The sequence below is a fragment of the Amphiprion ocellaris genome, chromosome 14 (assembly GCF_022539595.1).
Source record: "Amphiprion ocellaris isolate individual 3 ecotype Okinawa chromosome 14, ASM2253959v1, whole genome shotgun sequence".
NCBI classification, from domain to species: Eukaryota; Metazoa; Chordata; class Actinopteri; family Pomacentridae; genus Amphiprion; species Amphiprion ocellaris.
In genome coordinates, this window is record NC_072779.1 from 13,259,263 (window position 1) to 13,272,894 (window position 13,632).

At 37.6% G+C, this 13,632-nt stretch overlaps 1 protein-coding gene across 2 annotated transcripts in view; it reads left to right on the top strand.

The window, feature by feature from the left end:
* The window catches only part of ppp3ca (protein phosphatase 3, catalytic subunit, alpha isozyme), a 31,787-nt gene extending 19,173 nt beyond the window's left edge, over window positions 1-12,614 (top strand). Inside the window, exons 7-14 of one of the 2 annotated variants that reach the window (XM_023268022.3) lie at window positions 2,353-2,430; window positions 2,560-2,654; window positions 4,567-4,692; window positions 4,801-4,878; window positions 5,638-5,722; window positions 5,949-6,046; window positions 6,992-7,042; window positions 9,696-12,614. In XM_023268022.3, the coding sequence (XP_023123790.1) occupies window positions 2,353-2,430; window positions 2,560-2,654; window positions 4,567-4,692; window positions 4,801-4,878; window positions 5,638-5,722; window positions 5,949-6,046; window positions 6,992-7,042; window positions 9,696-9,874 (790 nt within the window). In that variant the 3' untranslated portion in view covers window positions 9,875-12,614. The remainder of the gene's footprint in view (window positions 1-2,352; window positions 2,431-2,559; window positions 2,655-4,566; window positions 4,693-4,800; window positions 4,879-5,637; window positions 5,723-5,948; window positions 6,047-6,991; window positions 7,043-9,695) is intronic. The other variant, XM_023268023.3, reaches the window with a different exon arrangement.
* The last annotated feature ends 1,018 nt before the right edge of the window (window positions 12,615-13,632 follow it).

Below are 13,632 nucleotides of genomic sequence, written 5' to 3' on the forward strand. Positions count from 1 at the left end.
TGAGAAATTATGCTTATAAGAAATGATTATCTTATAAGCATCACTACAGAAATTGTATTACGCTTCAATCAGTGATTGAAGGTATGTTCAGTAACGGACTGTCAGATGCTAATGATACTGGTCACACAATTAATGTTATCGGTCAGACAAAAAGAGCTAAACACTAAAAATAGACCACAAACAAGTAGTGTTGCTTTCGTCAATGAAAATTATGACGAAATATCGTCATCAACGGACCTTTATCACTTGACAAAAACGAGATGAGACAAAATAATTTCGTCTCGTCTCGTTTTGCTCAACGAAAATGAAGAGACATTTCAGCAGAGTTTTTATTTTGTAAACTGAATTTCGTCTCATTTTTATTCATCAACAATATTGTATTATATATTTTATTATAGTTATCGTCGCATAACCACCATTTACATTTCGTATCGTCTCGTTTTCGTCGTGATAAAGGTCGACGACGATATTTCGTCATAATTTTCGTTGACTAAAGCAACACTACAAACAAGGACGACCCTAAACCTTATGGCCACACTTGCATTGTATTCTGTTGGTCCAAAACACTTCTGACCGGCATGGATTTGAAAATTCCCTACCTGCTGCCAAAATGTTAGCAGCACGTTCTTTAAGTTGTGAGTTGAGGTGGAGCCCCCAGAGTCCAAACTTATGCCAGCACCACCACCATTTGTGGTTTGTTCCTCACCATTGCTGACTGGGTGCACCCACAAGTTTTGCCATTTTTGAGATGCTTCAGGCCTTCACACCTGCCCACATCTCCCACTTCCAACAAGCACACTACCAGAAATGACTTTTCCCTTCCTATCTAATACATCTCTCTCTCTTGACATGCACGTTGTTACAAGATCATCATTGTTCACTTCATCTGTGATGTCTTTCCTCATAAATGTGCCGTTAGATACACTCAGATCTTGTATTTCAGCAAAAATAGCTACGACAGTGTAGAAACACTCTGCCACAAGTAAAAGTCCAGCTCTGAAATTGTTACTTGAGTAAGAGTACAAAAGTATTACCATGAAAATATACATAAAGTAGAAAAGCAAAAGTTCTCACCACACAGAATGGGCCACTAACGACTAATGTACGTTGTTATTTCTTTACTGATATAATGTTGTATTATTAATCCAAATATGTGAAGAAACTAGCAATTACAGTTATTACATAAATGTCGTACATTAAAAAGTGCAATATTTGCCCCAGAACTGTAGTGGAGTACGAGCACTAAGTAGCAGAAAATAGAAATACTCAAGTAAAGTATAATTAGCCCTAAATTTAACTCAGGTATAATATTTAAATAAATTGACTTGAAATTACAGGATATTTTATGTAAAGAATTCATAGATTCAGAAAATAATGTGCAAAAATCCATTCATTTATGTACAGTTGACATTTTGGTAGCCCAATATGACAATTGTAACTCTAAAAATCACAACAAATATATGATAATGAAGTCAAAAGAAGGCCGTATACTGCTGCATACATAAACAGCATGGCAAAGTGTTCATTTTGTGCCAGTCAGCAGCCAAAAGACAACCCGCACTGTGATTAACAAGCAGTTATTGGACATTTAGGTACAAGACCGTAGGAGCAATTAGCAGACATCAACACATCGCCAAGCAGGGGAAGATGCTTGGCTTGTTACGTGAATCTTAGATCACTGGCTTCATAACGGGCTCTTTGATAAGAGCCACTGTGTTCCTCAAGGCATCGACAGCACACACAATGAAACTCCACATCTCAGAGTGCACCTTCAAGATGTGGAACAAAATGGTTCCATCCTGAGGAAACATAATCAGAAACTTAAGAAATGTGGTTTTTCTAGGATCAGATGGGTGGATCATCGACGGCTTCAAAACACTGCTTGATAACAAAGGGTGGTGTTTCATGCCGTATGTGTGTAGTAGCACACTGAGCTAGCTTGTAGGGTTCATTCATTTTCAGCCATATTTCCTGTCAGGTTAGAGCTGGAGGGCAGGAATATCCAACTGCCGCTTACTGTTCTTTTTTTTTTACTGCAACAGGTAGCTGTTGGATCAGTTTTTCACACCCTTGCGTCACCCTCAGCCAGGCTTTCATAAATGCATTCATGAGTGATAAATCTTTGTTGTTTCATTTTCTAGTGAGTGAAACTGTATATGAAATTAGTAACCTGCAGCTTGAAAAGTTCTGCTGTGTGATGGGGGGGAAACAACTGTTTTTAAAATTCTGTTTGACTTATGATAGGAGTGTGTACTTAATTGAACTGACTCTGTTGCTCTTTTATTCTACAGTACACTAAAAGCGTTTGCAGTGATATCACGAAACCCAGTTTTTATTTACTCTTTTTTGCAGTTACCCAGCTGTGTGTGAGTTCCTACAGAGCAATAACCTATTATCAATAATCCGAGCGCACGAGGCACAAGATGCTGGGTAAGTTAGCGCTACAAAACACATAAAAACGCACAACTACAAACACAGACAAAAATAGATACATATTTACATATATAAGAACAAGCTCTGCCTTTTTTCTGTCTTCACCTCCACCTGACCGCCTTGAAGCTACCGGATGTATCGTAAGAGTCAGACCACTGGATTCCCATCCCTCATTACCATCTTCTCAGCGCCAAACTACCTGGATGTTTACAACAACAAAGGTCAGAAAAATCTCTTTATCTCTTTTGTCTTTGTTTCAGTTTGGAGTTTCTTCTCTGATCACTTCTGATTTTTTTTTTTTTTAATATCAGAAATTGACACGAATGATACTAGGATATTTAAAGTTATTGTATTGTATAAGCCTGCCATTGATCGTTTTGTCTTCCCCTTCCAGTATCTGTGTGTTACTGTTTTTAAAGTCCCATTCACTACTGGGATGACAACCTCCAAAATATCAAGTTTTTCTGAAGATTTGGATCTTGCACTAAGGCAGTGCTGTTAGTTTGTTAATGACATTTTTTGAAAGTATTCTTCTCCCTGTGTTGACCCGAAACAGTTCCCCCGTCACTATTTTAAGCTATTACTGTAGCTACATAGTTGTCTTTGCTCTGCTAAACATGACTGTGATTGGTTTAAAGAAACACAAACAACCCAGAGCCTTTCTTTTCCCTATACTGTATACCATCCTGTGCTGCAGAATGGTTTGACTATGCGAGAATAATGTAAAATTTCCATATTCCTGTATTAGTCTTATAAACAATACAATTTCTGTGGCTATGTAAGACAGACAGGCAGATCCTGAGCAAGCCATTTACAGTTAAATTAAATGCTACAACAGTCAACAGTAAAGCTTCATGCTGTGAAGAGAGACGCTTCGATTCCAACACCTGCACCCTTGGCCTTTCAACTGCATCTGGTTTAGATTTTATCAAAAAAATAAAAATAAAATAACAGCCTTGCACAGAGCCGGTTGATGAACACACATAATGGAGCTGTACATCACGAAAGGGACATTTGGCATGGCAGAACCCTTAAAAAGTGGTCCTCCGTGTGATAAAATGACAGCCATGGGCTCCTTTGACTTATCTATTAAAGCAGTTTTAACAGCGCAAACTGGAGTGCACGGGTTAATGTAGCTGCATTTAGCTGTGAGCACGCATAAGAATGCATCAGGGAGCCCCTGTTTGTTTGTGTTCTCAGATCTGTGTCTTGGTTGCCATAGGCTATGGGAGATGGGGAGCGTGGGAGGGACTGTCGGCACTGCTGACTATCTACATGTGGCTTTATCCCTCTTGATGTAACAGTGTCAGCAATCCCTGGCCTCAGCTGGGCCATCTAGTGGTTGAATATCTGTTTTCTTTTTCCTTTTTCTGCTTGTGTTGAAAAAAATACCAAGTAACATCAGTGAATATGAATACATTTACAGAGAGCATATGAAAGATTGTGCATATGGCTGTAACAGCACACAATATCTATCTCTATATTTGCAGTTTAACTAGAAAACAAAACGACAGTCTAAGTATAGATTTCTGTAGTATCATATCACTTTTTACTAAGAGTAACAGGGATTGAAGCTTGTTATAAATTAAAAATGTATGTCATTTAAGGCACAGTGATTATTATTAATTGTAAATATCTGATCGTTAGTGTTACTAAAGGCTGTTTTCATTTAATAATTTTCATCACGTGTGCCTGTTTTATCCTTCAGTTGTTCTACATTTTTTAGATTGAGGATTTGTATCCGAATGTTGGTGTCTCTGCATAACATGCTAATAAGAGGCTCATGCGTTGCAACCCATGCGTTCTTGCATAGTAATGATGTATATAGTTATTATGCCCGTATACGATGCATCACTACCTGTACTGTCAGTATTCTCTTTATGTTGAAGAAAGGTTTTATTCATCTCTAACCTCACTGTATAATTCATGTTGCTTTAATGGGCCCAGCAGCAACAAGACAATACTGGTTCTATACAGCTTCAGTCCTTGAGTTTATCACATAAACTCAATAGTCACTCACTATTGTTTAGCCAGTTTAAACAATCAACTCTATTTCACGTAATATGACTATACTTGAAGACTACAATACATGTATGATTAAGATGAAGGTTTTACTCTTTTGTCTGTCAACAGCTGCTGTACTGAAATATGAAAATAACGTCATGAACATCCGACAGTTCAACTGCTCACCCCATCCCTACTGGCTGCCCAACTTCATGGATGTTTTCACCTGGTCCCTGCCATTTGTTGGAGAGAAAGGTATTCTTTTAATATCTGTCGGGTGCTTTTATTATGACACCGCATCCTAATGTGTCACCTCCATGCCCAATAACCTTATTTCTCTCTTCAACACTATTCCGTCTGCAGTCACAGAAATGCTGGTGAATGTGCTGAGCATCTGCTCCGATGATGAACTCATGAATGATGAAGATGAGATCTTTGACGGTGAGAAGCGTATTGTTTCTACTTAGAATTGGTGCGTTGTGGGTTCACTCCACACTCCACACATTTAAACAATGAGATCTGCACAAACTGCTGTTAATATCTGAGCTATTGTGAGAAAACAACTCTTGCCTTCATCAGGGTGATTTACATAAGCAGCCTACATGGACTCTATAAGAAGGCCGGGTAGTTAGCTGGCTGGTGAAGTGGTGACAGCACACTCCTCCCACATCTGTGGGATTCACAACATGGATTTTGGCTTTCCTTTATTCTTGAGCCAGATTTCTTTGATAGTTTAGCTTGATTCTCTCACCAATAGTCATGCTCAAAAAGAAGGCAATAAATTATTCCCATTTCCTTATGATTTTCTGATTAAAATATCAGCTGAAATTCAATTATATTGCATGCAATAAAATGCCCCTTGATGTTGACATGGCCATTAAGTCAAACTAACACAGTCACTTACAGTTTTGTGTTTCACAAAACAGAACTTAAGATAACATGTATTGCTGCATATAGGCCACAATGACAAAATCAACAAGTACACAGCCTCATACCTGTATAATCACAGCATCTAAAGCTATGCAATGACCTAGACAATGTTTTCCAAATTACAGTATCTTTTGTGCATATACAGTATAGTATGTGATACATATATAGTGTTTCAGAACTCCACAGACAGTTTCTTGTGTGTTATGGTAGAATATGACAGGATCTTCTGTCTTAGAAGTCTATAATGACAGTATCTGTATTTCTTTGCAGCAAATGCAGCTGCAGCTCGCAAGGAGGTGATCAAAAACAAGATTCGTGCTATCGGAAAAATGGCCAAAATGTTCTCAGTTCTCAGGTAAACTTTGCTTGTGTGTGTATGTGAATGTAGGTCTGCTTATATATGTATGTATTCAGATTTAGAATCTGTATGCATCTGTGTGTATGTGAGTGTTTGTGTGTGCCCACACTGCGTCTGCTGCTTGCCAGAGTGGGGGCATTAAGTGTTTTTTCTCTCTCCAGTCTGATCAAGGTTCAGCAAAATTTTCTGACCTGTTTGCCTCTCTCTCTGTCTTTTCCTGCAGAGAGGAGAGTGAAAATGTGTTGACGCTTAAGGGTCTGACGCCCACTGGCATGCTGCCAAGCGGGGTTCTCTCTGGAGGCAGACAGACACTGCAGAGCGGTGAGCACAAGGCTCAGCCGAAGCCTTTTCGCTGTCATTTACTGCCTGTTTTGTGTTTCTCTTCCTCATCACCATTCTCAGTCCCACCGTTGCTCTTATCTCTCCCTCGGTCGTTCTTTTTCTCTTCTCTGCTTTGAATAAAGAGGAGCCAACAAGGATTGTTTTAGCCTCTTAGTGATGCTACATAGCCTCACATTAAGGCTATGGAGGAGAAACTAATGTTACAGACCAAATTCAAACCAATTTTCAGTCTTTTTGTCTACAATACCAAATTATGTCACATAATATAGTTTAATATCTGCCTTACAGTGTTTAGAAAAACTTGATTCTACAGTGTTATCATAGACCCCATTGTAGTAACAGACAAACATGGAGGTCCCTTTAAGAAATATATCTAGACTGTAACCACAATAAGTTCAAACCTAAACTTAAAGCTGTTTTTTTCTTTACATCTAATGTATTAGCAAACAATTGAATATTTGAGCATACAGAAGCAAAAAAGCACACAAATCCAACTGGAAGAAGGAGAACTTCAGAAATGATGCTACTGGTCTCCTTTTTGAACCAATACTTCCCAGATTTTAAGGAATAGAGAGATTGACAAAATTGACAATTAGAATTAATTACAGTGTACAGCCAGTGTGAGGCCACTGCAAATAATTTCTTTCCTATTACTTAAAATGCACCTTCTACTCCTTCCATTTCAATATCAATGTTACTCTCTGTCTCCACGAATCTATCTTTGTTATTTTTCATATGAATTTTCTAACCCCAGTTTGACACTAATTCTCTCAGTTGTAACGCATGGTGCTCCTCTGAGTTTGGCTGTAACATGTATATATATCTCATCTTGGCCTAACACGAGCCGCCTTTTTCTCGCTGGGGCTGCGTTTTACATTTGCATGGCTTAATCAGGAGTAACCTGATCCCCTCCTCCCCCCTCAGCCACCATTGAAGCCATTGAAGCCATCGAGACGCATGATGAGGACAGAGAAGGTAAACCGGTACTCCTTCTCCCACCCCCTCTCAGAATTATCAGGGTCTCCTGCTATCGGGGGGGGCCACCTGTCACTGACAAGTTCATGCACACAACAGCTCAACACAGTAATAACAACCCTACTCTTAGTCTTGATGCTGGTAGGGATGGCACTTTACTTTGCAGTAGAGTAAAACACAAATCCAACGACATGATTGGATTTTAGAGACTTTACACAAGACTATGAAATGAAATAAATAGTTATTTGTAATATAGGCTACATTATATAGACTGACATTTTAAAAGAATAGTTTTCCAGTGGGTGCCAGAGTAGCAAATAGACAAAACATCCCACAGCTGGCAGTATTTGGGTCTGTATATAATTGAGGGACTTTTGAAGTCCATGGAATATATCTTGCATACATTTTTATTAAAAGTATTTCTTTTTTGGCAATATATCAATTTTTATATGGCAAACAACAAATTGTATCTGTGTCCCAGAAATCACTTTCAACTAAGTTACCCATTACAAAAACACCTCTGAAGGAAGTGTTTTAATTCCAGATCACATGACCTGCTCCACATGATGTCATTTCCTCCTGAAGAAAAGACTGGCCAGACTCCAAAGCTTTCTTAGTTATTTAATATAAAGTAGTGTGTGAGTCAAGTGTGGATTTATCCCATGTCAACAGGTTTACTACAATATCTTTAGAAATAACATAACTTTCAGGACTATTGAGCGCACCTGAATATAAGCCACACCCACTAAATTTAAAAAGAAAAAAAAAATTGTAAATGTACAGGCCGCACTTGTCTGTCTATAAGCCGCAAGTATCCATGTTGCAACATGAGATATTTACAGATTTTTTTAACTTTTAATTAAATGAATGCTTTTTTCCAAACATTGGCTGTAACATGGCAGTAAAACGCATTGAGTCAGTTCACGCTGCCGACTCCAACGTCTCACCATCGATTCATTGATGCCAAGCTTACATGCAGCAGCTCTATTTCCTTCTTCAACAGGCAGATCAATTGCCTTTTACTTAAAAGCTACATCATACGCATATCTTCATGTGTTTTCCACGATAAGGGTGTGTGCATGAAGCGCAAAATGACTGATCTGAAGAATTTAGTGTGAGTGCATTTGATTTAATTCCAACTGTTTCATTGGTCCACTGTGACCTGTTTGGTAATTTTTTTGGTGTGTCTGATGTGACGTGGATAAATGTATTGATGGCATGAAGCTCGCCCATAAAAATCTATACATCATCCGCATCGTTGTATAAGCCGCAGGGTTCAAAGCATGTGAAAAAAGTAGTGGCTTATAGTCTGGAAAGTATGGTAATATTTTAGAAAAATCTTTCTCAAAAAATGCCATGTGGTGTTTGGTTATAGACGGCCGTGTTGATTTTAGGCCTAAACAACAAAAGTGTCAACTATTTTACCTGTCAGCTATGTTACAAAAAGTCCCGCAATTATATATTGACCCATTTACATGATGGGAAACTAGTGAGGGATCATGATCTTGTCACTGTTGAGTCGAGGCACATGCACTGAGAAGATAACACACTTAATGTACTCCTGTTCCTTGTGCACAGAGACGAAAACAAGAAGTTCCATCATGTGTATTAATCTATTTCTAGCTCTCATCACCATCCACTACATAAACCAAAACAGACAGACTTAGCATCCACATTCACTGCAGCATACATTTGCGCTGGGTAAATACAAACTGGGATGTGGAGAATGAAAATGGGAAGTTGGAAAAATGCTACATGAAAAATAAATAGCTTTTCAAGGTATCAAGGAACGTTCATGATAAATTAAAACACTGCAAAGTCAAGTGCTGCTAAGAGATGCATGACTAAAGCACATTGTTTTGGGTTTGGCTTGTAAATGGCCTCCATCTGGTTCTAAAAAGTGTTGCATGCATAAGAACAAGAAACAGACCAGAGCATCAACATGAAATATGCATCCTGAAGTCCGAGATTCCTGAGGTAATCTTTACTCACTAACCAAGATGCTGCAGGATGAGACAGCAGTTAACCAGCACTAACACATTTTATTTGTAGTCACATGTGTATCTTATTTGAAATAAGTAACAGAGAATGATTGCAGGTAGACATTGTACTGCTTGTTAAGAAATGTGTTTTTCAAAATAAAGGTAAGTTCACTGAGTCCAGGTTGCATTTTTGCTACCATACATGTTTGAATAATTTAGAAATAAACATCTGATGTGTTTTCTGTTAAAACTGGATCCTGGGGTGTGACGTGAAGTAATGAATGTCATTAGAGGGAAAGGTAGATTTATTGGGAAAAGACGTGTCAAACAGCACCATCTACTGGAAAGTAAGCAGAAGGCAGTTTAAATATGTAGTAGGCACGTTGATGTTGCCTCTGAGAAACTGTGATTTTTTTGGCTCTAAACAGGTAGTGATGAAATTTAGCAGCTTCTACTTTGCTGTGTCACTAGTATCAGTTGCAGAGTGAACAGCATTTACCAGCAGTATGTGTAATTTTTAAAAAGATCCCAATTTAGACTGACAGACCTTGAAATTCGTTATTTTTAGTACCTTGAAACAACCAACAGCATTTGATAACATGACAACATAACATGATATTCTGCCATTAACTGTTGATCCTGATCCCTTTATATGTTTTTTTTCTCCTCAGCTATCCGTGGTTTCTCCCCCCAGCATAAGATCACCAGCTTCGAGGAGGCTAAAGGCCTGGACCGCATCAATGAGCGCATGCCGCCTCGCAAGGACGGGGTGAACCACGTGGGCCACTCCATGGGAAAGATGAATATGTCGGAGGCAAACGGCACAGAAGACAACAGCAACATCCAGTGATGTGCTGTCTGAGCCTCAGAGAAAACGTGCCGCTGTTGCGCTGTGCAGCAAGACTTTGCTAAATCGGGAATTCAGGCCTCTGAACATCGAAATAAAACAGGCCCACTGGTAGATCATGAAATCTGCAGCAAATCTAAAAAGGGGCGAAAAGGTCATTTATTTTGTGACAGTATGTCATTGCACAGTTGGGGGAGGGGGGAGCTGGGGTTAACGGCAAAGGGCAGGGATGAGGAGAGGCCAGCAGGAGGCAGTTTGACTGGAAAAAAAAAAACAACAAAAAAACATGTGGTTGAAAGTTGTGTCTGCCTGTTGTTCCCTTTCTCAATTCAACTAGAGACTGAATTGTTGGGGGTTGTGTTGTTTCGAGTGCTGTCTGCTCCTCCATTGCAGGGCTTGGCAGAAGACATAACTGCAGTATCCATGTCACACCAATCATTTTACTGTTTTATAAAGTGTTTACTATGAATCACTCACAAGTTCACTCCATGAGGAAAATAATCTTGTTTACCTACATGTTTTTTGCTAGTATTAAATCACACCACTTTGTGAGGAAGAAAGGATAAAGGAAGGAAGCAAAAAAAAAAAAAACATGCAGCGCAATCTTACTGGTGGACTTAAAATTTTTTGATTGACCTTGTAGTAAGATGCTGTCATCCTGAAAGAAGACAGGGTGCTCATTTGTGCTCACTAAACCGCCAAAGCCACTGCTGTCTGAGATCTAACTCCGCCTTGGGTACGTCTCAATAACCTCCAGCAGCTCTTTTACTCATCTTCCTCAGTATCAGTCATCTCCCAGCAAGACAAACCTTGGGGGAAATGAGGGAAGAAGGGAAGGTGATGAAAAGAGCAATTTGGGGGGGAAATTTGGTTCCACTGCTTACTGTAGATACCTCAGCATCACCGATTCAATACAGAGATCTGCAAATGTCACACTACCCCATATGTAGACGCATCAGCATTTGTAGGTGAATCTTTATCTGGACCATCTGCAAAGTTATTTACTTCCTCTGCGCTAACTGTTACAGCATTTCACATCACAGCAGCATGGCATTTGAACAAGCTTTACCTCACGGAGGGAGAAAGAATTGTGCAATTCACTTTCTGGAACGTACAAACTTGAGCGTCCTCTGCTGAAAGAGGCTCAGGATCATGGTTTTCTCATCTCTTCTGCATTGTTATGATCAGTTTCTGGACCACAAAGGAAAACAGAAGAGTTTGAATTTTTTTGGCAACATACCCTGCTATCAGGACACCACCTGCTTCTTTCTCACCTGCTTGTTGCTACGGAGAAAGTAGCAAACATTAGCGCCCTCTGCACTTCTTACTGTGCTGCAAATTCAACGAGATCTCATGCCTAAGAGCTACACAAAGTACTATATCAGAGTAGGGAGGAAATTCTACAAATTTTTGAACTCAAAAGTAACGTATCTTTTGTTCAAAGAGTTTATAACAACCAAAGGTTAGATCCATACAGAATTTCTTTTTATTTATTTACCTGATTTGATGAATGTAACTAGAATTAGTGAATTAATGCTTCTGAGAACAAATGTGTTTTCGTTTTCACTGGCATTTATCTTGGATTGATCAAGATGTGAGAAGCTTCATGAAAACTGAGCAAAATTCTAGATTATTAATAAGATTTTTAAATGTGTTAATCTTTCATTATTCATTTGCGAATTAATTCTTGGAATCTAATTTTAATGGACAGAATGGAGAAACAGGCTGAGAAAAAACTTCATGATCCAAATAAAAATCATATCCTATGTCTAAGCATTGTGGCAAAAATGCTTATTATTTTGATGGATAAAAAAAGGGAGAAAATATAATATTCTGGTCTTTTCAAAATATATAATCTTTGAAAGTTGATATCAGCGAAGCCCCAACCAAAAGTGACACATCGCATAAATTTCTAGAATTTCCTTTCAAACATCAATATTTTTTCTACTTTATATTCCATCGTTCTATTTAATGATAAAGATATGTGAATTAAGGATAGACAAAAAGTGATTTTTAACACAGCATCTATGGTATGGAACGCATCAATGCATGCAATTAAGTTCCTAATTGTTACGTGAGATTATAATTGTGATAGTTGTGTTTCAAATAGTAAACTTGAATTCATTTATTTTTGAATTATATTTGTTGTTTTATTTGTCTTGTTTTATAAATTTTATAAATAGGCTTCCTTTGATTGTTTCGGTCCATTTTTTTCTTAATTTTGTTATTTATTACCACTGCTTTTAATTTTATATTGACTTCTTGTATGCAGAGATGCCCCTCTAAGGTGTGAAGCCTTGTGTTCTATTTCTTTTTGTTTCGGTTGTACTGATGTACCGAAAATGTTCAATAGTGTGAATGAATATAATCTCAGTGAAAAGCAACTTTCAGGCTGCCAAAGCATGATAGCATGGTTTTCAGATGTAAATGAACTGGACACAGAAAATCATGTGTTACACTTACATTTAACAGGAAACATTGTACTCTGGTTATATTTACTGCTGATATTATTATTGTTACAATTTAGCTTATGGTTATTTTCCTTCCTCCGTTTCTGGTTCTTGTATGGTCTACATGCATATTTCAACAAACAAATATAATGGATTTTATCTTGCAACATTTTTTTATTATCTATGGAAATATGTTTTGGCATTTGACTTCCTAAATAATACACACATTGTAAGCATGCCCTATGGGACAAATCACATTTTTTTACTCTTGAATAAAATATGCATGAACAAAACATGTGGCATAGTTTTAATTCACTGGTGGAGGTATTAATGCCCACTTTCACTTCACTTCAACTTATATCCAGATACATTTAAAAGTAATAACAAAATAAATGCCTCAGTGTACAATGTGGCCAACCAAGTATGTTGACTGTAATTTCAGTTCAATATGCTTTAGTTTCATTAATAACGGGTTAACAGTGTTGCTAAAGCATTAATGGTTGTGCAATTAAACAAACAAAAAAGAATAGCAATAAGAAATTTAGGTAGAGAAAAGTACAATTTATTAAGTATAATTAATAAAATATGAGGATCAAAATGTTAAATAAAAAGCAATATTTTTTTCTGTGTAAGTGTTTCATAGGTTTAGGTTTAGGGCTAGGGTCAGCCTAACCCTAAGCAATGCCAAGATTTTTGAATATTTGTGTTTCTTAGTCTGAGGCATGCAGTCTCATAATGTGCAGCTACATCAACTGCATGTCCTTCTAATAGAATCTGTAGCTTTTCATTGTTGTCTAGTTCTGTGAAGTTTAAGATTACAACTACAACCTTCTTCACGATTGGCACTGTTTGTGTTTTCATGTAAAGAAACAGAATTTTTAAAAAAAAAATAACACAGCAAGTTTTCATTCTACAAAAAAAGGAGACTCGGGAGATTTTTAATAAACGTGTTAACAATGCATGGTAGCAAGTATGCTAATGTTGTGATGCTAGTGATGTTTCTTTCAAAACTTGATTTAATGATCTGATTAAAGTCTCTTATGTAGGAAAAACTAATTATTTGAAGTCAAAAGAATTCAAATCAGACAACTAATGTTTACATTTCTAAATTCATCTGGAAAAAAGTATTTTCAGTTAAATTGAATTGATATTACCAAAGCTAGTGGGTTTACAATAAGTTAACAATAAAACAAGAAAATTTCATGAAATTTCTGATAAATGTTTGAAAATATACATCTCAAAATGAGTTTAAAATAACCATTACAAGCCCACTTTTTTGTGTCACAGTCAAAGTCTATGTTGTGCCACCTT